The sequence below is a fragment of the Macaca mulatta genome, chromosome 1, assembly GCF_049350105.2.
Source record: "Macaca mulatta isolate MMU2019108-1 chromosome 1, T2T-MMU8v2.0, whole genome shotgun sequence".
NCBI lineage: Eukaryota > Metazoa > Chordata > Mammalia > Primates > Cercopithecidae > Macaca > Macaca mulatta.
The window spans coordinates 151,895,362-151,922,098 of record NC_133406.1 but is presented as its reverse complement, the minus strand read 5'-3'; the positions used below and the strand labels follow the sequence as shown (position 1 = coordinate 151,922,098).

The 26,737-nt window shown below is 36.3% G+C and overlaps 1 protein-coding gene across 3 annotated transcripts in view; it reads left to right on the top strand.

Moving 5' to 3' along the window:
• The window catches only part of PKN2 (protein kinase N2), a 162,817-nt gene that overhangs the window by 8,915 nt on the left and 127,165 nt on the right, over nucleotides 1–26,737 (top strand). Inside the window, exon 2 of one of the 3 annotated variants that reach the window (XM_077953236.1) lies at nucleotides 8,663–8,798. The exons of the other annotated variants lie outside the window; for them this stretch is intronic. Coding sequence (XP_077809362.1) covers nucleotides 8,775–8,798 — 24 coding nt within the window. The 5' untranslated portion in view covers nucleotides 8,663–8,774. The remainder of the gene's footprint in view (nucleotides 1–8,662; nucleotides 8,799–26,737) is intronic. 3 annotated transcript variants of the gene reach the window in all.

The window sequence follows — 26,737 nt, the reverse complement described above, 5'->3', positions numbered from 1 at the left end:
TTCAGAAGCAAAGAAATAGCAAAAATTATACAGTTCATCAATTGCTTATTTTCCAATTCCATATCTCTCCGTTGCAAACTAATTATTAGTCATTAATAATATTTTATTCTTTTGTTTAAAGGGCAGTATATTCCGTAAGATTATGTGAGCAGTTATTTAGGTATTTTCATAGCTTGCCATTAAAATGCTGGAGTTGATCAGATTTAATACTGGATATAAAGCAAAATATTAATCGTCTGCACAGTTTACTAGTATTTACAAACTCAGAATCCTAAATACAGTTTTTGTCATTGCTGTGCATCTTTCGATAAAAAAAATTCTTAAGTCAAATTTGTCCATTATTTATCATACAGTAAGTCCTCACTTGATGTCATTGATTGGTTCTTGGGAACTGACTTTAAGCAAAACAACGTATAATGAAACCAGTTTCTTTTTTCTCATCAATGTTATAAGGAAGTGATATTATAAACAAAGAAACATTAGCCAGAAGTGGTGATGCACACCTGTAGTCCCAGCTACTTGGGAGGTGGAGGTGAGAGGATGACTTGAGACCAAGAGTTAAGGCTGCAGTAAGCTGGAATCAGGTCATTGCACTCTAACCTGGGGAGCATAGTGAGACCCTGTCTCAAAGAAAAGAAATGATATTGACAAAACAGCTTTATTAAAGGACCTGCAGCACATTGTTACTCTTAAAGTCACAGTTCCAAGAACCCATCAACAGTGTTAAGTGAGGACTTACTGTAATTGCTTTTCATGCCCTTTTAAATAAATTATTCCCTATCCTGGGTTTAAAAGATAGTCACACAAGTTTGCTGCTAAGAATTTTGCAGTTTTATTTTTTAGATTTAAGTCAGCTTATCTGGAGTTGTTGTTTTTTAATAGACTTCATTTATTTAAAGCAGTTTTAGGTCCACAGCAAAATTGAGAGAAAGGTCTAGAGATTTCTCAAAAACCTGCGTCCCTACATATGTATGTATACATTATCGACATCCCCCACAAGAGTACATTTGTTACAGTTGATGAACCTTTATTGACACATCATCATCATCCAGAGCCCAGAGTGCACACATCTTGATGTTGTGCATTCTATGGGTTTGTACAAATGTATAATGACGTGTATCCAGCCTTATAGTATCATACAGAATAGTATCACTGCACTAAGCTTATTCTCTGTGCTCTACCTATTCATCCTTCCCTCTCCTACATCCCCTGGCAACCACTGATCTTTTTACAATTTCCATAGTTTTGCCTTTGGGAAAATCTCTTGCAGTTGGAATCATACAATGTGTAGCCATTTTACATTGGTTTCTTTCACTTAGAAATAAGCATTTAATTTTCCTCCACGTCTTTTCATAACTTGATAGCTTATTTCTTTTTAGTGCTGAATAATATCCCATTGTCTGTGTGTACCCCAGTTTATTCATTCACCTACTGAAGGACATCTTGCTTGCTTCTAAGTTTTGGCAGTTATGAATAAAATGCTATAAACATCCTATGTAAGTTTTTGTGTGAACGCAACTTTTCAGCTCCTTCGGTTAAATACCAGGGTGTCCAATTGTACGGTAAGAATAGATTTGTAAGAAACTCCCAAACTGCCCTCCAAAGTGGCTGAACTATTTTGTATTCCCGACAATAAGAGTTTTTGTTGTTCCACACCATCTCTAGTATTTGGTGTTGTCAGTGTTCTGGATTTTGGTTATTCTAATAAGTATATCGTGGCATCTCATTGCTGTTTATTTAATAGCTTTGATTTTTGAATATGGAGATAGGTCTGAGTTATTTTAATGTTTAAAAACATTATTTTGAAATGTCTACCAGACTTCTTTATAATGCAAATTTAAAATAGAGCACTTTTCAGCTTTTAGGATAGAAACATCTGCAAATAGCTTTATTAGCCTAACTCTGACTTGCAAATTTGATAAATTTTTGCCAGTTAGAGTTACATCATGCTAGGTTATGTATTGAACTGTACCTGAACTTATCCTTACCTAGCTCAGTAATACCTCACTTTTTCCTTATTATATCAATTTGTGGTTCTTTTGTTTTTTTTTTTTAATTTTATCTCCTGAAGCTTTGGGTCAGTAAAGGTCATCCTTGTCTTAGCTCTTGTTGACACCCATCCCATTCTCCAGTTGTGGCTCATACTTTTAATGTTGTTTTCTGTCATCCAACCTACTCCTGCTCCTTTCTTCTCAGCATATCACTCATCTCTATGTAGTGAGTGATATGTGCTCTTCAACCATGTGAGTTTCCTCAAGTTTTCTTGTCTTTACTTTCAAATTTCTTGGAATTTTAGCCATCCTTTTTATTTCTACTGAATTTTAAGAAAAAAATGCTTCTTCTTGCTAAGGTTATACTTTCCTGGACTTTTGCTTGCTCTGGAATATCATGTTTTACTCTTTTGCAGGATGGGGCTTTTCATTATCCACTAGCTTTTGGCTTAAAAATAAGTTCACATCTCATGTTTTTATTATACTCTTTAACACTGTTGTACCCTCAAATTTCTTTCTTTTTATAAGAAATTTCTTAGTTGCCTTGTCTACCATTTATTTAACTTACTCATATATGACTTCTGTCTCAGTTATTCTGTTGAAATAGTTTTCTTAAAGGTATCATGACATTCTGTTGCTTCTAGTCTTGAGAGGAAATTGGTACTTCCTGAAACTAATGTTAATTAAACTTTGAAGACCCTGCACAATATTGGTTACTTTTCTGTCATCATACCTGCCTCTGTTTGTTACTACTGCTTTTGTTTGGTAACTCCTTTTCTACCTTAAATGTTCCACCTATTTCTAGCCTATTTTTCTTTTAATTTATCCTTCAGATTAACCACCAGAATCTGATTAACCACCAAAACCTTGTTTAGTAACAGTTGTGGAAAATAGAAAACCACTTAAATTAGCTTAAGCAGAAATTGGATTTTTTGGAAAGCTATGGGGACGTTATCAGTTAAGGGTAAGACGTATAGCCAGATCCCATGGGTACTAAACGGGAAACTGGATGCTTTCTTTTTAGGGCTACATGTTCTCTTTTCTTTAAGTATGTGTACTGCTTTGTATCTCTGTTTACTGGTTCTCTTTGCTCTCTTCCCTGTGGTCCCCGAGTGGCACTCCTAACTTCTAAATTTACATTAATTCTACAAGTTCAGGGCACATAGACCACAGCTGACTGACTGAGTTGCTATATGTCACAATTCTAACTTCTTAGATGAGAAAATCTGAGTGGCCTTAGTCAGTGGAACATATGTCCCTGATCCATCTAACTATGGCAATCGAGGGATGAGATTCTCTGGTATCAGTATGGCTTCAAGAAACCTCTTGTGAGGTTGGGACAGACTATTTTCCTTTTTTTTTTTTTTTTTGCGACGGAGTCTCGCTCTGTCGCCCAGGCTGGAGTGCAGTGGCCAGATCTCAGCTCACTGCAAGCTCCGCCTCCCGGGTTCACGCCATTCTCCTGCCTCAGCCTCCGGAGTAGCTGGGACTACAGACGCCCGCCACCACGCCCGGCTAATTTCTTTTTGTATTTTTAGTAGAGACGGGGTTTCACCGTGTTAGCCAGGATGGTCTCGATCTCCTGACCTCGTGATCCGTCCGCCTCGGCCTCCCAGAGTGCTGGGATTACAGGCTTGAGCCACCGCGCCCGGCGGGACAGACTATTTTCTGAAAAGGGATTCTAGATTGAGAATTCTAGGGATTCTCCTGCTTGAAAGTTTCAGCAACTTTCCATCAATTATAGAATAAAATATATTTATACTTCTCATCATCTGACCCCAATGTTTTCTGATTTTTCTCCCTATTTATCTTACATTCTAGAATATTAAACTATTTACATTTCTCTGAACCATACTCCCTATCTTTGCAAATGCTGATTCTGACTTTAAGAATACTAATATTGCTTGTCTGAACAGCATTTGACAAATTGGACGATCCTTAAAATTCTGATAAGAAAATCATATTTATTGAATATATGAATATGTTTATATCTAATAAAAGTTTTACTGAAGATATATTTTTGATTAATAAATTTAGGGAATTGGTCATGCAGCATTTTGATACATTTGCAAATTAGCCTCCAATTTTACAGCTCTTGTTATTGAACATATCACTTAATATGATAATTGTTACATGTCTCTATTACTTTCAAGACAGGAACTAGGTCTTACTCCTCTTTATGTCCCTAGCAACTGACATATAGCTTATGCTTAATAAATGTGTGAATAAATAAATGAACAGATTTAAAAAAGAATTATATGACCAGCTAACCCGGTGAAACCCTGTCTCTACTAAAAAATACAAAAAACTAGCCGGGCGAGGTGGCGAGCGCCTGTAGTCACAGCTACTTGGGAGGCTGAGGCAGGAAAATGGCATGAACCCGGGAGGCGGAGCTTGCAGTGAGCTGAGATCCGGCCACTGCACTCCAGCCTGGGTGACAGAGCGAGACTCTGTCTCATTTAAAAAAAAAAAAAAAAAAAAAAAAAGAATTATATGACCAATCTGCCAGACCTGACTTCTCTAAATTTCCAAAAGCTATTCTTCCCCTGGCTGCTAGAAATCTGCTAGTCACTTTTATTTGACTATTGTTGCTTCAGCCCCTTCAGTTGTTTCTTCTACTTCTGTATCTTGAATTCGTTCATTCCTTTGCCATTGTCTAAGTATGGGCCTTCATTATCATTTGGATGATCATAATATCTTGATATTTTACCTCTACCTCTTTTGTCTTATTCTGCTTTTATTTAAACTATGTACAATTGCCAGATTCAGAATTTGTCCCTAGCATTCAGTGACTCTTTAATTCTTGTGGGATATAGTCCTAATTCCTTAGCTAGGCAATCCAAGCTGTCTTTGTTGTAGCCCCAAAATACTTTTCATTCTTAAGTCTTACTCATGTAAGCAGCTTACATTTTCAGGCATGCTATGATTAGTGATTTTTCCTCACCTGTATTTTTACTACATTCTATCAACTGGAATACTTCTTTAAGGCCAAATTCAAATTTTGCTTATTTATTTTTTTTCTTATTTTCCCCTACTCATGTCCAGTCTCTCCTCAAAACTTAAGGATATTTTCTATCTCATGACATTTATTATATATTGCATTGTACTGTAGTTGTTTATATCCTGCCTCATTTTCTCTTCTAGGCTTAATGCTTAAAATCTTTGAAGGAAAGGACTATGTTTTTTATCTTCATCTTTTATCCCTTTAGCCCTTTAGTCCTGAAGAAAGTAACTTGCACATAGCAGTGTTGAGACTCAGAAAACAATACTCTACAATGAAGCTCTTAGAAGTAGTCTCAGAAACAAAAGGGCTGTTTTATTTTTTAATCTTTTTTCGTCCTCTTGTCTCTCAGTTTCATTTTTCCTCCAAGGCTAGCCAGATAAATAAGAATCCATCTTTTTAAAGGTGGATCATAGAAACCAGAACCACCACCTCCCTTTTCTTTCTTCCCCAGCAGAAGCAAGCTTTATTTAGCACTGACCTTGAAAGAGATTCACCCAAGGACCCCCCCATACAGTGAACAATGACTCATGCATAAACAATGTCCTCAACAACAGTTTTACAGTAAACAAGAAAATATTGTTTATGGTGGTTTTAATACCAAATGTTAGCATTTAGTGATGTCAATTCTGGAAGGACCTAGATTTCACCAAGTACTTCGTTATATAATCTTTTAGAGGCATCAAAGACAGTATTCATAGACTCCTACATTGCCTAACTTTTTAAAAAATTTTGAAAATAATCCGTATATACATATGCACAGATAAATCAAAAGATACTGAAATGTATAAAATTAGAAGTAAAGATCTCTTCATTAGTACTTTCTCTTCAGTTAGTCCTACCCCCCAGAAGTAGTCACATTGCCCTTTATTATTTCTGGAATTGATGTTATAATTCTAAATTTTTGATTTATCAATTTTAGACCATATGCATTAACCCAGTAATTTATAAGTGGTTTACAAAAGACATTTAACCAAATTCTGTTTTTCTTTCTTCATTTCCTAAATGTGTTAGTTACATTATTATTTTTAGTTTTTTTCTGGTAGTTTCCTTTACAACTATGTTTTGATTTGTAGAGCCACAGCATCTATTAACTCTGCACAAAAATGAGAGTTTCAGTACACTTCCACTATTCACTTCCCTTGCACTGATTTTATTATTGTATTGTATTGTATTGTATTGTATTGTTTTTACATTGACAAGGTTTATATTTCTATTATATTCTTTCCTTCCTTCCTTTCCTGTTTCTCTCTTTTTCTCCCTGACCCCTCTTCTGCATAGTTCCTACAACATCTTTCTTAAACACTTCACGAACATAGGTTGGATCACCTGGACTGTTTTCTATGTCTTTAAACTTACCTTCGTATTTCCTATTTCTTTAAATTTTCTCTGTTTGGGGAGATTGCCTCTATTTTTCTTTCTGTTCACTAACTTCAGATGTATATATTTTATTGTGCAGCCCATTCACTGCCTTTGTGCAAATGTATTTTTAATTACATAAATATCTTGTTTTCTTTTTTGCATATAGGCTAGAATTATTTAATGTAATTTAAATTTTCTTCCCTTTTTTAAAAATTTCCAACTTTCAAGTTCTGGGGTGCATTAAGCCCAGCATCCATTAGCTAGTCTTCCTGATGCTCTCCCTGCCCTCATCCCCACCCTCCAGTAGGCCCCAGTGTGTATTGTTCCCCTCGATGAGTCCATGTGTTCTCATCGTTCAGCTCCCACTTAGAAGTGAGAACACAGCAGTATTTGGTTTTTTGTTCTTGCTTTAATTTGCTGAGAATAATGGCTTACAGCTCCATCCATGTCCCTGCAAAGGACATGACCTTGTTCCTTTTATTTATTTTTATTTTTTTGAGATGGAGTCTCGCTCTGTCGCCCAGGCTATAGTGCAGTGGCACAATCTTTGCTCACTGCAACCTCTGCCTCCTGGGTTCAAGCGATTATCCTGCCTCAGCTTTCCGAGTAGCTGGGTTTACAGGTATGTGCCACCACACCCAGCTAATTTTTGTATTTTTAGTAAAGACAGGGTTTCACTGTGTTGGCCAGGCTGGTCTTGAACTCCCAACCTCAGGTTATCCACCCTCCTTGGCCTCCCAAAGTGCTGGGATTACAGGCATGAGCCACTGCACCTGGCTGATCTCGTTCTTTTTCATGGCTGCATAGTATTCCATGGTGTATATGTACTACATTAACTAGTCTGTCATTGATGGGCGTTTAGGTGGATTCCATGTCTTTGCTATTGTGAATAGTGCTACAGTGAACATACACATGCATGTATCTTTATAATAGAACCAGTTATATTCCTTAGGGCGTATACCCAGTAATGGGATTTCTGGTTGAATGGTATTTCTGCCTCTAGGTCTTTGAGGAATCGCCACACTGTCTTCCACAATGCAGAACCCCTTTTAAAAAGTCGGTCATAAAACATAAGAATATTATTCTAACTTTTCCTTCTTCCCTTTTTTTTTTGTGTGTGTGTGTAACACCGGTCACAAAAAAAATTACCTGACCTGCTTTGTTTGACCATAGATCATGAGATCCCTATTTTAGAACCCTTCTCCATACCTGAAAGTAAAGAATACATACTCAGAGAGGCACACAAACACAAAAAAATGAGACAGGTCTTGCATGGTTTCCCACTCAGTCTATTAACATTAGATCTCAGTCTATTAACATTAGATCATTCCCTTTTTGTCCAATCACGTTTCTGCATGGCTGTCCGTACTTTGTTGAACCTGTGTGTAAAAAAGGACAATTTCCCCTGTATTTTTGGCTCTTCATTCTGAAGGCTTTTGTGTCACATAAAACTATGATGAAATAAATCTGTATGCCTTTTCTTCTATTTATCTGCCTCTTTTCAGTGATTTTCAACAAACCTTCCGAGGACAAAGGAAGTGGTCCCTTCTCTCTGACAGTGGCTGCTGATTAATGTTTGTTAAATAAATAACAGTCTCATGTCTGAAAATCTTCCATTTTTAATTCATTACTTAAACTTTTTCTGCTTTTGTTTTGGTATTTATGAGGGAGCAGAACTGCAGTATATCATTTTTCCCTTGGCAGGTACATAATTTTATTACCGTAAGTCGTATAATAATTGAATTCCCACATCTCAGACTGAGAATTTTTACCAACAGAAGGAGCTGTCACCAGACACAACAGAAGTAGGTAATAATAGTAATGTTTATTATGAAAAACAAATGATAATGAATACATATTGATGTTACTTAATCATTAAAACAGCTCAGTCGAGGCCGGGTGCAGTGGCTCATGCCTCTAATCCCAGCACTTTTGGAGGCCGAGGTGGGTGGATCACGTGAGGTCAGGAGTTTGACCCAGCCTGCCCAACATAGTGAAACCCCGTCTCTACTAAAAATACAAAAATTAGCCGGGCATGGTGGCAGGCACCTGTAATCCCAGCTACTCGGGAGGCTGAGGCAAGAGAATGGCTTGAATCCGGGAGGCGGAGGTTGCAGTGAGCCAAGATCACGCCACTGCACTCCAGCCTGGGCAACAGAGTGAGACTCTATCTCAAACACAACTCAGCTGAAGTAAGGCTCTTACCTCTACAGGCAAGAGAGCTGAAGATTAAAGAAGTTAAACTTTCTTTTTTCTTCTTCTTTCTTTAATTTTTTTTTTTTTTTTTTTTTTTTTTTTTTTGAGACAGTCTTGCTGTGTTGCCCAGGCTGGAGTGCAGTGGTACAATCTCAGCTTGCTGAAACCTCCACCTCCTGGCTTCAAGCAATTCTCATGTCTTGGCTTCCCGAGTAGATGCAAGTATGGGTGCGCACCACCATGCCTGGGTAATATTTTGCATTTTCAGTAGAGATGGGGTTTCGCCATGTTGCCCAGGCTAATACCGAACTCCTGAGCTCAGGCAGTCTACCCACCTTGGCCTCCCAAAGTGCTAGGATTACAGATGTGAGCCAGCGCACCTACATCAGAAACTAAACTTCCTTTTAAGTTAAATAACTTCTCCGTGGTCACGGAACTGGCTTGAACCAAGATACATATCCAAGATCTCTCTGTCTTGAGAACACAAATTCCTCTTAACCCTTATACTCTATTGCCTTTTTGGCATTTTGGAGCATTTTGTTCTGTCACTTTTCTCCATCCCTCATTCCTACCTCAGTAACCACATCCTATCTCCTGTCTCCTCAGGTTATTACCCTGGCCTTCACTGTGTGCAGCATTCCTTATTTTATATCTTGCCTTCTCCCTCAACAGTGCCAGTACTTGCTTTTTCACCAGAACCATTCTCAATGACTGGCCAGTTGATCTGAAGGACAAATTCATGCTGAAATCTTAGCTTCAAGTTTTAGATATGATAGGCTCAAACCCACAATTTTGTACCTTATGGGAATTCCAAATCTCCCCAAGAATTCTGTGTTTCTGGGGCAGGAGGCTGTAAGTTCTTATGGCAACCCCTGCTTCCTAGGTTTCTGTTTCTACACGTTTATAAACACATAACTGGTTTCAACAAGGATGCCCACAGTTCACTCAATGCTTCTCCCCATGGAATACCTAGTTCACTCTTCTTTATGTTCATATTTGTGCAACCCTTTCTTCCTTTTGTGCCCTAGAAACTCCAAATTCTTCTTTCCCTCTAAGGAAGAACAGTTCCCTCGAATTCCTCCTCTCAGACTACATAACCAAATTTATCGAGTGTTCAGCAAACAGAAGGAAACTTTAAAATGTTGATATAAAGTTGCCAAACCTTTATACCAACACATACAGAATATATAGTCATACAACATTATTCTTAGTGTGAAAATACCATCATGAGCAGCACTGATTCATGACCTGGTGGTTGTAAAATGCCTAAGCATTAACATCTCCCCTCATTTTTAAAAAAAATTTTTTAGACAGTAACTCCCTCTGTTGCCCAAGCCTGAGTGCAGTGGCAAAGTTACAGCTCACTTCAGCCTCAGGCGTGTGACACCACACCCAGCTAATTAAAAAAAATTTTTTTTTTAGAGATGGTGTCTCCCTATGTTGCGCAGGCTGGTGTTGATCTCCTGGGTTCAAGTGATCCTCCGTCCTTGGCCTCCCTAAGTGTTGGGATTACAGGCATGAACCACTGTGCCAAGCCCATTTCTGCCTCTCAACTTCTTTTCTTCATAGATATTAAAATGTGTATTTTTTAAAAATGACAAGAATTGATAGTAATATCCTAACTGGCAAAATTTTTAAAAAAGTAACCTTACATATATTTTCCAAATTTCCTTTTGGAATCTGATTAGTAATTTCAAAGCCTAGTTGAAATCATTCGTCTACTAAATAATTCAAGTTTTTTTGTTTGTTTTTGTTTTTGTTTTTGTTTTTGTTGAGAGGGAGTCTTGGTCTGTCGTCCAGGCTGGAGTGCAGTGGCGAGATCTCGGCTCACTGCAACCTCCGCTTCCAGGTTCAAGCGATTCTCTTGCCTCAGCCTTCTGAGTAGCTGGGATTACAGATGCACGCCACCACGCCTGGCTAATTCTTGTATTTTTAGTAGAGATGGGGTTTCACCATGTTAGGTTGGTCTTGAACTCCTGACGTCTTGATCCGCCTGCCTCGACCTCCCAAAGTGCTGGGATTATAGGCATGAGTCACTGTGGCTGACCTCAAGTTTTTTTTTTTTTTTTTTTGAGACGGAGTTTTGCTCTTGTTGCCCAGGCTGGAGTGCAATGGCTCAATCTCGGCTCACCACAACGTCTGCCTCCCAGGTTTAAGTGATTCTTCTGCCTCAGCCTCCCTAGTAGCTGGGATTACAGACATGTGCCATCATGCCCGGATAATTTTGTATTTTTAGTAGAGAAGGGGTTTCTCCATGCTGGTCAGGCTGGTCTCGAACTCCCGACCTCAGGTGATCTGCCCATCTCGGCCTCCCAAAGTGCTGGGATTACAGGCACAAGCCACTGCACCCGGCGGCCTCAAGTTTTAAAATCATACAGACCTAGGTTTAAATCCTATACTTGACACCCATTAGCTCTCTATGTATTATTTAGCTACATGAGGCACATCATTTTTTTAATAAAAATGAGGATAAATTCTGGCTCAAAAGACTATTATAAGTATTAAAAAATGATGTATATAAAGTGCCTGGTTATAGGAGACACTAAGTAATTCTTCCTTGTCTGGTTTAAATTTTAAGATTACTTCATTTTTTTTTTCAATACTTAATTTTTATAGTGGACAGGCTGGCCTGAGTTGGAAATTAAACACCTAGAGAACTGCTCATACTTCTTAGGTTCACTTCCCCCCCTGCTTTTTTTCCTCTTCTGCTTCATAGAGGGGACAGTAAGAATAACTTTCTTAAGGTGTAAATATTTCCATGATTATCATAATTTAAAATAATATGTTGAGATTATATGCAAGAATAAAGAAATCATAGGTTGATATATGATTATCTTCTAGGATTGAGTTTTTATATAAGAATCTATGGTGTGTTATTTGTGCATTATGCATTATAAATATTGAGCTATTATATCACCATTCAGTAACTTCATGGAGCAACTTAAAAAAATTCGGATCCTTATTTTGTCCTCTCAGAGGCTTTGGACGTTTTGTAAATTTGAACTAAGATTATATATCTGCAGAGCCAAAAACCTGTACTTTTCAATTATAGAAAAACAGATTTTTGGCAATACACTTCTGAATATTAGTAAATAATATCAACAGTGTAATTGCATATGCTTGAGCTTTGATTTGCGAATTATAGCAAGTGTCCAATTGTTTGTTGCTATTGCTTAGCATAATTTAATTTCCATTTTGTTGCTATGGAAACCTTATCTTTGGATTCCAGCATCAGGAGAATGTTCATTTTACTCTAAATTTTTGTTTTGGTGTATGTTTTCATTGTGTGGGAACCTCATAGAAGCCCTACAAAAATTCTACACTAAATTTTGGTTCATCCTTATAGTAAGTATCAACCTTATAGTAAGGATTTTCTTATAATCAATGGAGAACTTTAAATTTCAGATCTAAAACAACATTCTTGCTTTACCAAATCTCTAAAGATGGTGGACCTTTCTTCTTGTTTTCTTTGAGGTTTGCAACGATGGTGGATTATTATTTTATCATAGTACAGTGCTAATTATAGAGAAGGAACTGATATTGATTATAAAGGTATCTTAAACAAAATAAAAACTATGTTAAAATATAAATAGTATTACTAATAAGATCATTGTTTGTAGAGCATTTTTGAGTTATTAAGCACTTTTTCATGTAATTATTTCAATGTATGTATGTATGTATTTATGTATGTATGTATTTTGAGACAGTCTCACTCTGTCACCCAGGCTGGAGTGCAGTGATGTGATCTTGACTCACTTTAACCTCCACTTTCTGGTTCAAGCGATTCTAGTGCCTCAGCCTCGGGAGTAGCTGCTGGGACTACCAGAGCGTACCACCATGCCTGGCTAATTTTTGTATTTTTAGTAGAGACGGGTTTTCACCAAGTTGACCAGGCTGGTCTTGAACTTCTGGCTTAAAATGATCCACCTGCCTCAGCCTCCCAAAGTGCCGAGATTAGAGGCATGAGTCACTGTGCCCAGTCATTTTACTTTATTTTTATTTTTTAATTTTTTTTAGTTTTTGTTTTTGTTTTTGAGGTGGAGTCTCGCTGTGTCTCCCAGGCTGGAGTGCAGTGGCGCAATCTCGGCTCACTGGAAGCTCCGCCTCCCGGGTTCACGCCATTCTCCTGCCTCAGCCTCCCGAGTAGCTGTGACTACAGGCGCCTGCCACCACGCCCGGCTAATTTTTTCTATTTTTAGTAGAGTCGGGGTTTCACGGTGTTAGCCAGGATGGTCTTGATCTCCTGACCTCGTGATCTGGCCACCTTGGCCTCCCAATGTGCTGGGATTAGAGGCGTGAGCCACCGCACCTGGCCCTACTTTATTTTTAAAATGACCTGTTGAGTTAGGGATGGAAAGTGTTATTGTACCCAATATACAGATGTTCATGTTTCCTCAGCTAGTGTCTGCTTTAATCTGAATGCTTATCTTCTGACTCCTATCCCTCATTTTAGTTCTCTACACAGTTCTAGTATTGTCAGCTCTAATCGCTGTCCACATTTTAAGTGCTCAGTACCCGCATATGGGCAGTGGCTGCCATCCTGGACAGCATTGACATCAGACATTTTGATCACCTTAAAAGTTCTGTTGAACAGCTCTGGATAAGGAATACATAGGTCGATTTTAATACCTTGAATTTAGAGAACACAGAAAAGTTCATTGTGATAGATTATAGAAAGCTGTTTTTTTTAAGTGTACCTTTAAAACATGTTTTCAAAGCTATGTTAAAAGCAATTGTGAAAAATTTTTTTCCAAGAGAACCAATAATAAACTACACAAAGGAATATATGATTTGCAGCATAGTTGTGGGTTTTTATGGCAGTATCAAAATTCTTTGGCATACTTAATAGTAACGTGAAAACATTGTAGAGGTGTAGTGATTCCAGCAGCAGTATTGTGTAACTTCTGGAAAGTTTATCATGGTTTACAGTTATGTAAAATTTAAAAATCTTTAAATTATTGGCTGGGTGTGGTGGTTCACACCTGTAATCCCAGCACATTGGAAGGCTGAGGTGGGCAGATCACTGGAGGCCAGGAGTTCAAGATCAGTCTGACCAACATGGCGAAACCTCATCTCTACTAAACATATAAAAATTAGCCAGGCTTGCAGTCCAAGCTACTTGGGAGTCTGAGGCAGGATAATCCCTTGAACCTGAGAGGTGGGGGTTACTTGCAGTGAGCCGAGATCACCCTACTGCACTCCATCCTGGGCCACAGAGTGAGACTCTGTCTCCAAAAAAAAAAAAATATATATATATATATATTAAGTTATTACTAATGAAGTTGAGTGATGTTTTCAATTAAAATCAGTTAAATTATATGTAAGTTAAAAGAGACCAAAAATGTTACCCGCAGTAGAGACTTGCAAAGTAAATATTGTAGATCTGTGAGGTAGTTCAGTGCACTAAAAAAAATATATTTATGGCTTTAAAGGAATAATATACCTTTAATATTTTTCTGATATTAAATTTTATTTGTACTTATTTTCAATTTATGGCTGTTTGTGGGGGTAAAGAACTTATAGTGATAAATTGCTTTAAATAAAAAAGATTTTTTGAAGCCTTAGAGAGTAAATTCATTTTATCATCCCTTTTCACTCGATAACTTTCCTAAAGTATTTTGTGGTAATATGTTAACACTCCTAGTAATTATAGCAGTTGGAAACCAAATACATTTAGATTTCTGAGGAAAAGGATGATCTCTTTTGTTATTTACATTGATTTTTACCCTCCTTTCTTGCGCATGCATTTATTTCATATTAATAGTGGCATTCTTGTGTCTTATCCCCGGTATTTCCTTTACAGCTTGAGAGCTACACTTTTATTAAGCCCTTCTACTAGAGTTAGCCTTATCTTTTAAGGAAGTTAAAATAATTGTATACAGTTCCTTTTTTTGAGTTTTGTTTTTCTGGTTGCTTAATATGAGACTTGCTCAAGGCCAGCTCTATTGTCAGGGCCTATAAAAATGAAACAAAACAAAAAACAACAAAGTGTTAAGTATTCTGACTTTATTTTGTCTAGCCTTGTGACTTCTTAAAAGAGCTCCAATTTACTCTTTACAGTTAGATCCCATAAAGCCCAGCTCTTGGGTATGGTGTAGTAATGTGTAATAATACAATTTGATTTATTTTGAGATTACTGTAACTGGGTTTTGTTTTATTGTTTTTTCAATAAATTTGATTTTCCATCTCTGAGAAGCATCTATTTTATTTATTGATGACTGTAGATTTCTAGTTAGCTGTTATATCAGAAGTACTTATTTGACTGAATTGTGACGCTTTTAAAATATATATAATTTTAAATTGTAAATTTTAACTATTTTTAAGTGTACACTTCAGTGGCGTTAAGTACATTCACAGTTCTGTACAGTTTTCATTACTGTCTGCAGAATTCTTTTCATCCTGTAAAACTAAAACTCTACTCCTCTTCCCTCAGCTCCTGGCAATTACCGTTTTAGTTTATGTCTTTGAATTTGAGTAGGTACCTCATAAGTGGAATTATACAGTGTTTGTCCCTTTGTGACTGGCTTAATTCATGTGGCTCAGAATCCTTAAGGTTTATCTATGTTGTAGCATGTGTCAGAATTTTTTTTTAATGCTGAGTAATCCATCGTATGTATATACCACATTTTGTTTTCTATTCATCTGTCACTGGACACTTGGGTTGCCTTCTATGTTGTTTCTTTTAATAAATACAGCACTGTTGGAGGTTATCATACCTCGTCATGATCATTTGATAGTCTATAATTGTGTTTTCAGTGATAGCCACTAGCTATGTGTAGCTGTTCAATTCTAAATTAATTAAATTAAACTGAAAATTCAATCCTTTGGTCACTATCCACATGTTAAGTGCTCAGTAGCCATATATGGCTGGTGGTTGCCATATCAGACAGCATTGACGCAGAACGTTTTGATCATCTTAGAAAGTTCTGTTGAACAACTCTGGATAAGGAATACAGAGGTATATTGTTTAATATCTTGAATTTAGAGATGACAGAAAAGTCCCTTAGAAATTAATTATGTTTAAAGAATGCATTTTTTGCAGTGAGTCCAGAGGTTTTTGTTTACATCCTGAAGAGAAAGTGTTAAAATACTTTCTACTGGATGAGTTTTAAATAAACCTGGTTTTCAAGTGGAGTAAATGATAGGGTCTTAGAAGTTTAATACATTAAAAAGTTATAAACTGTCATTCGAAGATTCAGAGAAAAAGATAAGAGTTTGGAGTAATATTTTATATAATTCTCTTAGTTAAGGGTATATATATTAAATTACTTTTTTTTTTTAGGAGGTGAAGTGTAATTGATCTCAGGTGTAGAAAACAGCAAATGATGATTAGCAGTAATTTGTCCAGTTTTTTTGTGTGTTAATCTTAAAACATCTTATCCTAGAAATTCTGTACCCTTGAGCATTTTTACTGTTACTGAGATTAGATGAAGTATTGTTTTGCTGACAGCATCCAATGCCATCTTTAGGGAATTAGAGGGGCAGGGTGTGTGTGTGGTGTGTGTGTGGTGTGTCTAGTTTCCTTTGTTAGTATGGATTGTGTGTTTTAATACTAGTTGACCTATTAAAAGACTTTTCATGGCTCATGCCTGTAATCCCAGCACTTTGGGGGGTGGAGGTGGGTGGTTTACTTGAGGTCAGGAGTTTGAGATCTGCCTGGCAAACTATCTCTACTAAAAATACAAAAATTAGCCAGGCATGGTGGTGTGCACTTGTGATCCCAGCTACTTAGGAAGCTGAGGCAGGAGAATCGCTTGAACCTGAGAGGCAGAGGTTGCAGTGAGCCGAGATCGTGCGCTGCACTCCATCCTGGGCAACAGAGCAAGCCTCCATCTCAAAAAACAAAAACAAAAGAAAATTAAATTACTTTTCAGAAAATAATATATTTTTTAAATGCTTCAAGTTTTTAAAATTGCCGGCTATATGTAAAAATTATTTTAATTTGCTGAATAATCGCTCAAGCTTGAGAACTTATTTAAATCTAGCATTTGAAAATAATTTTACAAACTTATTACTTCCTTGAGCATGTTCCTTGAAAGATTTAAGCCAAAAGAATAAAATCCCTTATTTCTAAGAATATCATTTATCTATTTTTTTAAGAGTAGGAAGAAATTTATCCAATTTCATTTTTATCTATCTGATGAATTTCACCATATCTACACTTTTGGCTGTTACTTACTAATTTAAAAGCAATTTCCAGGCATAAAAAATATTAAGGAATAAAACCCTAGACTGTTGTTTGTCCCATATTCTGACCCTGTGGAAAGAGAAAGGAATGATATTGATAATAAGCACCTGTGCAGTAGGTATCCTTTTCAGCTTAATTATAGGAGTTGAGATAAATAAGGATACCAGTTCATAGTTTTAGCTCTTTGCAAAATGCAAAACAGAAACTTTTGTTTTTCTATTACTAACTTGGCCTAATATAGTTAAAATTGCTCAGCTGGTGTACTAATGAGGAGTGGCTGAAGCTGCTAATTTTTGAGTTTGAAAATTTTCAAAATCTAGTACATGTAGGTACCAAAAGGAAAATTATTCCCAGACTACAGACTTTCTACTATACAAATAGCAGAAATAAATAACAAAGATTGAGTTCACGAAAGTTACCAAACGAGATTTTCACAGTTCACTACTTGAATATTAACATTTTGTTTTTATCTGATACTTGCAGCAAGTTTTTTTTTTTTCCCCATATCTAGGCAAGAATGTAATCACAGTCATGCCTCACATAACATCTCTTCAGTTAACAGCAGACTGCACATATGACATTGGTCCCATAAGATTATAATAATGTATTTTTACTGTACTTTTTCAGTGTTTAGAAATGTTTAGATACACATTACAGTTTCCTACAGTAACATAGTGTAATGGTCTATAGCCTAGGAGCCATAGACTGTACTATATAGCCCAGATGTATGGTAGGCTATGCCATCTAGATTTGTGTAAATACACTTGATGAATAAAACTATGAAACTTCCTAATGACTCATTTCTCAAAATGTATCTCATGCCCTAGTTGTTAAGGGACTCATGACTAATTAATTCAGTCAATGTGAATACCTATTATCTACCTGCTACTGTAATCAAATATGAGCAAGTGAATTGTGGTAGTAATTGTCATGAAGTTAAAATAGACTCATTCATTCTCTTCATTTCAGTAGTCCCCAGCTAAACTTCTTACTAATTTCAAAGGTTGCATTATTAAGATAATAACTCAACTGTGTTAATAATGCAAATGTGTTTTTGAGAGTTACTCTGAAAGGCCATAAATTCCTTTTTTTTTTTTGAGACAGAGTCTCGCTCTGTTGCCTAGGCTGGCGTGCAGTGACGTGATCCGGACTCACTGCAAGCTCCGCCTCCTGGGTTCACGCCATTCTCCTGCCTCAGGCTCCCAAGTAGCTGGGACTACAGGTGCCCGCCGCCACATCCGGCTAATTTTTTTTTTGTATTTTTTATAGAGACAGGGTTTCACCATGTTAGCCAGGATGGTCTCGATCTCCTGACCTCATGATCCATCCACCTCGGCCTACTAAAGTGCTGGGATTACAGGTGTGAGCTACCGCGCCCAGCCGAAAGGCCATAAATTCTTATCATTTAGACTACTAGACACCAAATGAATTTTTTTTATTTTTTATTTTATTTTATTTATTTTTTTTGAGACAAGGTCTCACTTTGTCACCAAGGCTGGAGTGCAGTGGCACGATTTCAGCTCACTGCAGCCTTGACCTCCTGGGCTTAAGTGATCCTCCCGCCTTAGCCTCCCAAGTAGCTGGAACTACAGGTGCACACCACCATACCCAGCTAATTTTTTTTTTTTTTTTTTTTTTTTGAGATGGAGTCTTGTTCTGTCACCCAGGCTGGAGTACAGTGGCGCAGTCTTGGCTTTACTGCAACCTCCGCCTCCTGGGTTCAAGTGATTCTTCTGTCTCAGCCTCCTGAGTAGCTGGGACTGCAGGTGCGTGCCACCATGCCTGGCTAATTTTTGTATTTTTGATAGAGACGGGGGTTTCACCATATTGGCCAGACTGGTCTTGAACTCCTGACCATGTGATCCACCTGCGTCAGCTTCCCAAAGTGTTGGGATTACAGGTGTGAGCCACTGCGCCCAGCCAATTTTTGTATTTTTTAGTAGAGATGGGGTTTCACTATGCTGCCTGGGTTGGTCTTGAACTCCTGAGCTCAAGCGATCTCCTGCCAAGTGCTGAGATTATAGGTGTGTGCCTGGCCCAAATGATAATTTTTTATTTAGAACCTTTGTTTTGTATTAAAAAAAGCAGTTTACTTAATGGCCTGCATTATTAAAAGGCATTATGTATCAAAACAGAGCCATACTATTTTAAGTATACTACTTATGTTTTCATAAAACTTATCTGAATTAATCTTTATATTACTTAGCAAAACATTTAAGTGTCCATACAGTAGTAAGCCAAGGTCACAGCTAACTTGTCCTCAGGGTATCTAAGTAAGTAACATAAATTAGTGAAGCAGGTAAGTACAAGTGATATACATAATTGTGGGAATGACTGTGAGTCTGGGAACTGGTAAGTACATATAAAAGAAGCAGGTGGCAACCACTTTTTAGCTGTGGTCATTCGTTGCCATGCTATTGCCTTTTATTGGGGGATGGTCTTCCCAATGCCAAAATATTGGCTCAATTTTATAAAATATTACTGACTAAACAGGACATGTCTGTAGGGCTGTCTCTACCACTACAGTAATTTGTCTTTATTAAATCAAATATTTAAGTGCCTACCATATTCATGTACTATGTTAAGAACTATGTAGTATACACAAACTTTGGACCTGGCTCCTGCCTTTTATAATTGTTGAATAATATTTCCTACAATGATAGAACTGTTACAGATCCATTTGGTAACCATCCAGTATGGTAGCCACTAGCAACACGTGGCTAGCTACACTTAAATTGTGGCTAAGTATACCTGAGGAACTGACATTTTAATTAAATTTAAATTTAAATGTGTACAGCCACATGTGGCTAATGACTACTGAACTGGACGGTGGTACTCTAGAAACTAAATTCAGTTGCTGGGACAAATATGAAAAGTCAAAGTTTAAATTACATTTGGATAGCAATAGAAGAGATGGCTCAAAGTCACACACAATTAATTTCTAAGTGAATTGTACAACAGTTGTTGTAGGACTTTAGAGGAGGGAGTGGTCATTTGTTTTGTTTTGTTTTTTGTTTTTTTTGAGACAGAGTCTCACTCTGTAGCCCAAGCTGGAATGCAGTGGCGCAATCTGGGCTCACTGCAAACCTCCACCTCCCAGGCTCAAGCGATTCTCCTGCCTGAGCCTCCCGAGTAGCTGGGACTACAGGCGTATGCCACCACGCCCAGCTAATTTTTTGTATTTTAGTACAGATAGGGTTTCACCATGTTGCCGAAGGTGGTCTCGAACTCTTGAGCCCAGGCAATCTGCTGGCCTTGGCCTCTAAAAGTGCTGGGATTACAGACATGAGCAACTGTGCCCAGATTGGGCGCAGTTTTTATTTTAAGATAAGCTTAAAATGGGATGGTTGGAATTTTCTAACAGGAAAAGATGTTTAAGGGAGGGTAGGATAATAGGAACCAAATGCATGCAAGCAGAAAAATTAAAGAAAATTTTCTATTTTTCATTCAGAAGACTGCTCCAAATTATGTCCTTGTTATTTTTTCCTGCTTTGACAGGCAAATTATTTAATAACTAAATTTGGCCTTGATGTATTTGTTGGTTCTAAACTTTAGTCAGAAGCTTGAGAAGGAAGGCTTTGTGTTATTTTTATTCTTTGAGATCAACAGTGAAAAAGATGTAAAGAATGTAAACAAAGAATTGTTTTATTTTATCCCATATTTATTCTGTTTTACTTGGAATAATGCAGATTTCACTACTTAAAAAAGCTTTTTAGTCAGTTATGTGTTTTCTTTCTAGTATGATGAAAGATAATTTAAGTCAAGGAACTATAGAGAAAAGTAAATGAAAACTTTCAACTGCACATGTTTCATGAGGTGTTCTAGTTTCAGTTGAAAACTCTTTTTCTGTGTAATAGTTTCATCTTTGGGAGAATTAGATTTAATTTGCAACATTGTGTTTGAAGTATTTCATATTCTGTTGCGTGCTTAAAGAGGTAAATTTATTGTTATGGACAGGGAAGTCTTTAATGATGCAGTGATATTTTGTGTAAACTTTTTTTTTAATGAATTAAAATATACTAAAGTCCCCATTAAAGTGTCTCCTTATGAGAGAGCATTTCCCTGATGATCTTATTATATAAAAGTAGCAGTACTTCTGATTCTACCTTCCAGCACTCCCTGTCCCTTTTCTGCTTTCTTGGCTTATTCCATAGGTTCAATAAAATGCAGCAGTTATTTGTGTAAATGATACTTAATGTGCACTAAATAAATAGCCTTGCCTAACCTTCTTCATTCATGCTGAGCAACCATTTTTTTTTTTAATGTATAGTGAGAGATCCTTTTAAATTGGTGGTGATTTGTTTTATGTTAATTCTCTGACAAATTTTCATATATTACAATAAAGTCTAAAGCGTGCAGATATTTTTGTGATACAAAGCATACAGATATTTTTATGATGTAAAAGCACGATCTTATTAATAGACATTTTAATTACTGTTTATTAAATAACTTCCATATATCAAACATGTGCTGGTTTTATTTTATAATCTTAAGAGATACTGGTTTATTTTTGTTATTTATATATTTTTAAAGTGAGGCGTAGAGAGATAAAGTTACTTGCCTATGTTACATAGCAAGTTAGCCCAACTGGCATTTGAAACTAGGTCTGTCTAAATGCAGGCTAATCTTTTCTGTGGGGATTTTGTATTTTAATATTTCAAATAATTTTAGGGGTTTATTGATATATTTTGTAATAAGCATTTATTTGCCTCCCATCACATAATGTGACTTGGTTTATAGAATGACATTTTACTATAGAGTTCTAGGAACAATGTGGTAAAAAGCAAAGGCTACTTAGTTTATAGTTCCATGAAGTATTGAGATGGGCATATATCAGTTTAGCTTAATCTCATTTTACAGGTTAGAAAAATAAGACCCAGAGAGGGTTAAGGGATTTACTATCATTAAGTAGAGGAATTGAGTCTGGAACCAAGATATCCTAACTCTAATAGAAGATAATTTTTGATGAACATCCTTGGTATTAGTAAAGGGAGACTAATCCTGTGTACAGAAAAGGAATAAGAGATTTAAAAAGGCTTTTTTTTTTTAACGTCTTTATTTAAAGAGAGATAATTGACGTAAAGTTCGCACATTTAAATTATGCAATTTGATAAGTTTAACATGCTGATAATAACTGTAAAACTGTCAGTGCAAACAATATAATGAACATATTTATTACCCCAAAAGTTTCTTTGTGTCTCTTTCTAATCTCCTCCTGTCATTATTCCCCTTCTCCCAGTCCCTACTTTCTGTCACTGTAGATGAATTTGCCTTTTGTGAAGTTTTTATATAGGAAGAATTATACAGTGTGTACTTTGGAGAGGGGGAGCATGGCATCTTTCATTCAAATTGTGATTTTGATATTTCACCATGCTGCAGTATGTATCGTTAGTTCAATCATTTTTGTTGTTGAGTAGTATTTCATTATATGGATATATAATACCATAATTTATCTTTACCTGTTGATGGATATTTGGGTTATTGCCAGGTTTGAGATATTACAAATAAAGAAGTTTTAGTAGACTTAAGCTTTCATTATTCTTGGGTAAATTGCCTAAGAGAAAAATGGCTAAAGCATATAGCAGGTACATGTTTAAGTTTTTAATGATTTTCCAAAGTAGCTGTATCATTTTACTTTTCCACTAGTAGTGTTTAAGAGTTCTGGTTGTTAACCAGGTGTGGTGTTTTGCACATGTGGTCTCAGCCACTTGGGAAGCTGAGGCAGGATGATTAATTGCAGTGAGATGTGATTGTGCCTGCACACTCCAGCAAGACCCTGTCTCAAAAAAAAAAAAAAGAAAGAAAGAAAAAAGAGTTCCAGTTGCTCTACATTCTTACCAATACTTGGTACAGTTAATAGTTTTAATTTTAGCTATTCTAGTAGATTTGTAGTGACATCTCACTGGTTTTAATTTGCATATTTGCCTTTACTTAATGATGTTGAACCATCATGATCTTATCTGCTATCTATATATCTTCTTTGGTGAAGTATCTATTCAAATCTTTTCTCCATTTTTAAAAATTGAGTTTTCATATTGAATGTTGAGAATATTTATTCTGAATTTAATACCTTTATTAGATGTGCGAATAGCAAATATTTTCAATTCTGTAGCTTTTTTTTTTTTTAACAGTATCTTTCCAGGAGCAGAAGTTCTTAATTCTGATGGATCCAGTTTATCAACATTTTTCTTTTTCATACTGTGTTTTTGGTTTGGTATCCAAGATAAAGCTATTCTCCTGTTTTCTTCTAGAATTTTAGTTTTAGGTTTTACATTTAGTTTTATGATCCATTGTGAGGTAATTTTTGTTTATGGTGGTAGGTATAGATCAAAGTTCATATTTTTCATATGGGCATATATTTGTTTCAGCAACATTTATTTAAAAAATATATTCTTGGCTAGGCACGGTGACTCGCACCTGTAATCCCAGCACTTTGGGAGGCTGAGGCAGGCGGATTACGAGGTCAGAAGATCGAGACCATCCTGGCTAACACAGTGAAACCTCGTCTCTACTAAAAATACAAAAAAAAAATTAGCTGTAGTCCCAGCTACTGGAAAGGCTGAGGCAGGAGAATGGCTTGAACCCGGGAGGCAGAGCTTGCGGTGAGCAGAGATCGCACCACTGCATTCCAGCCTGGGTGCCTTAGAGTGAGACTCCGTCGCCAAAAAAAAAAAAGTGTGTGTGTGTGTATGTGTGTGTGTGTGTGTGTGTGTATTCTTTCTCCACTGAATTGCCTTTATATCTTTGTCAAAAAATCAGTTGTTCCTATATGTGTGGGACAGTTTCTGCTCTGTCCTGATCCATTGCTATGTTTATTATTACTATTTTTTGCCAGTCCCATGCTATATTTATTTTTATTTTTTTTGCCAGTCCCATGCTGTTTTGATTATTGGTGCTTTTTTATAAGTCTTAAAATCTGGCAGTATTAGTCTTCCAACTTGACTCTCCTTTTTCTAATTTGTTTTGACTATCTAGGTTCTATTTCCATATAATTTTTAAAACCGGCTTGCCAATTTGTAGAAAAAGTCTGTAGGGATTTTTGAATGGGGTTGCATTGAATCTTAGATTAACCTGAGGAGAACTGACTTCCTAACAATATTAAGTTGTCTGTTATATGATGTACAAAGTATGTCTTTCTATTTCTTTAGATTTCCTCTAATTTCTTTCAGCAGTATTTTGTAGTATTCATTGTATGGGTCTTGTACGTCTTTTGTTAGATATCACTGTAAGTACGACCTGTTTTTGATGCCATTTTAAATGGTATTTTAAAAGTTTCTTGGCCGGGCGCGGTGGCTCAAGCCTGTAATCCCAGCACTTTGGGAGGCCGAGACGGGCGGATCACGAGGTCAGGAGATCGAGACCATCCTGGCGAACACGGTGAAACCCCGTCTCTACTAAAAAATACAAAAAACTAGCCGGGCGAGGTGGCGGACGCCTGTAGTCCCGGCTACTCGGGAGGCTGAGGCAGGAGAATGGCGTAAACCCGGGAGGCGGAGCTTGCAGTGAGCTGAGATCTGGCCACTGCACTCCATCCTGGGCGACAGAGCCAGACTCCATCTCAAAAAAAAAAAAAAAAAAGTTTCTTTTTCTGATCATTCCTAGTATATAGAAGTACAACTGATTTTTGCATGTAGATCTTGTGTCCTGAACTTTGCTGACATTTATTTATTCTAGTAGCTTTTTTTTATAGTTTCCATAGTGTTTTTATGTAACAATAATGCTGTCTTTGCTTAAAGAGTTTTACTTCTTTGTAATCTGGAGTGCCTTTTATTTATTTATTTTTCTTGTTTGGTTGTACTGGCTATGACCTCCAATACGGTGTAGAAGTGGTGATAGTAGCCATCCTTATTTTGTTCCTGATATTAGGGGGAAAGCATGCAAGTCTTAAGTAATTAATGTAAGATTAGTTGTATGAGTTTTGTATTTGCCTTTTAATTACATTGGGGATGTTTGCTTCCTTTCCTGCTTAATGTTTATATGAGGGAGGAAATGTTGGATTTGTATCTAATTATTTTTTGTTTCTATTGAGACAACAATGGTTTTCCTTCTTTTTTTAGCATCATTGCACAATTTTTGATATGTTTTCATTTTCAAACAGTTCAGAATATGTGCTGATTTCTCTTTGACCCATAGGGTAATGAGCAGTACATCAGTTTCCAATTTGTGGACATTTGTTCAGATAGCTTCCTTTTATTCCTTTCTAATTTAGTTCCATTTTGGTCAAAGAACACCTCATTTTTTTCTCATCCCTAGTCTCACTGTCTTTATGTTTTGTCAGATATTTTGGGAACTGTTGTATATATCTTGTCTGTTTTCGGTTTTGTTTTGTTTCAGCTGGGAGGGTAAATCTGCCCACGGCTACTTAACCTTGGTCAGAAGTAGCAGTCTCCTCTCATACACTTTTTTTTTTTTTAAATTAGGAAATATTTCAAACATGTACCAAAGGGCTGAGAACAATTTATATCTCTTTTCCTTGAGTAAATGTTAGTTCTGCAAAATTTACATTGTATTTTTTTTTAAGTGTTTTATAGATGTAAGCCCTACTTTTTTGACATTCTTCATCTTACTGCCTACTACCTTTCCTCGTTGTGCACAGGAAAATGTGGTAGATGAAGTCTTCTTACATTCATTATATTCTTTTACAAGTTTTTTTAAATTTAATTCTTTTCCATATTTATTCAAGGGAGGTACATGTTAATAGATTGGTTTTATCAACAGTGTAGTGTCTCATAGCATTGCATACAGGATAAATCTGTTTTTTTTGTATAGATGGTTATATAATTTGGTTATGATTTTTCTCCTATCACAAACAATGGTATGACAAACGTCTTGCATTTAATATACATGTTTATAGTTTATATGCGTCTAGAAATGGAATTGCTTATTCTGAGTATCTTCAAGTTAGCCATATGTTGATTGCGAAGTTGTTTTCCATATTATAGTTCCTTTTCCTTACAGGTTATATTTTAATATTTTTCCAATCATTTTGGTAAGGAAATATACCTCATTATTTTAATTGTATTTTCCCGATTATAACAGAGGATTGGTATATTTTCATTTGCTTATTTTCCATTCTGGATCCCTTTTCTATGAATTACCCGATGATATTTTTCTAACCAGAATATTGAGAGAACGCAACTCAAATGACATTTTACATTTCTTTATCTCAGAGCACTCTTAGATAATGGTGAAAGTAATCCATGTATAACTTATATTCAAATTAATGTGGTTTTTGGGTCTATAATTGTTCTAGTATTTTTCTTTTGCATTTTTATTTATTTTGTGTATTTGAAGGAAATCCAGCTTATTGGACAGTATTAGTAGTATATGGGAACAAGACTGCTGTTTGGTTTTATTGAGTAGCATCACTAACACTAACGCAGATTGTTAACCTAGAGAAAAAATGTTGAAATTATTCGTTATTAAGGCTTTCCTTAATACATAAATATGTGGTGACATTGTGTAGATGTGCAGTGTTGGCCTGCCTGTTAAACTCTAATATGGTTTTGTGGCTGAACCTGTTAAACTTGTAGTTATTGTATTGTGTGAATAGAAATAAGGAAACTAGTTATGGGTATCAGCTGGTTCTCTATAGGATTTTGTTGTCCAACCCTTGCTCATAATGAAATAAGTCATTTTATAAACTTTATTCCATTTAGTAGTAAAGTATAAGATATTTCAAAGTCTTGTGACTATTTGTGTTTCTTTGGGGTACTGCTTATATCCATGGAAAAAAAAATGGTTCTTTATTTTGGAATATATGATTTGATGATACAATAAGTCATATTTCAACATGACTAATCCTAAATTGTGATTAAAATGTAGTTTTGTTTTATTATAGTCAACATAATGTAGTGCCTCATTGATGAGAAATGAAGTGTATTTTGCAAATAAATTAATCTCAGGCCTTTAAACATATAAAACATTGATTTTTTTTTTCTTTTTAAGTGGGGATGGGGTTTCACCATATTGACCAGGCTGGCCTTGAACTGCTGATCT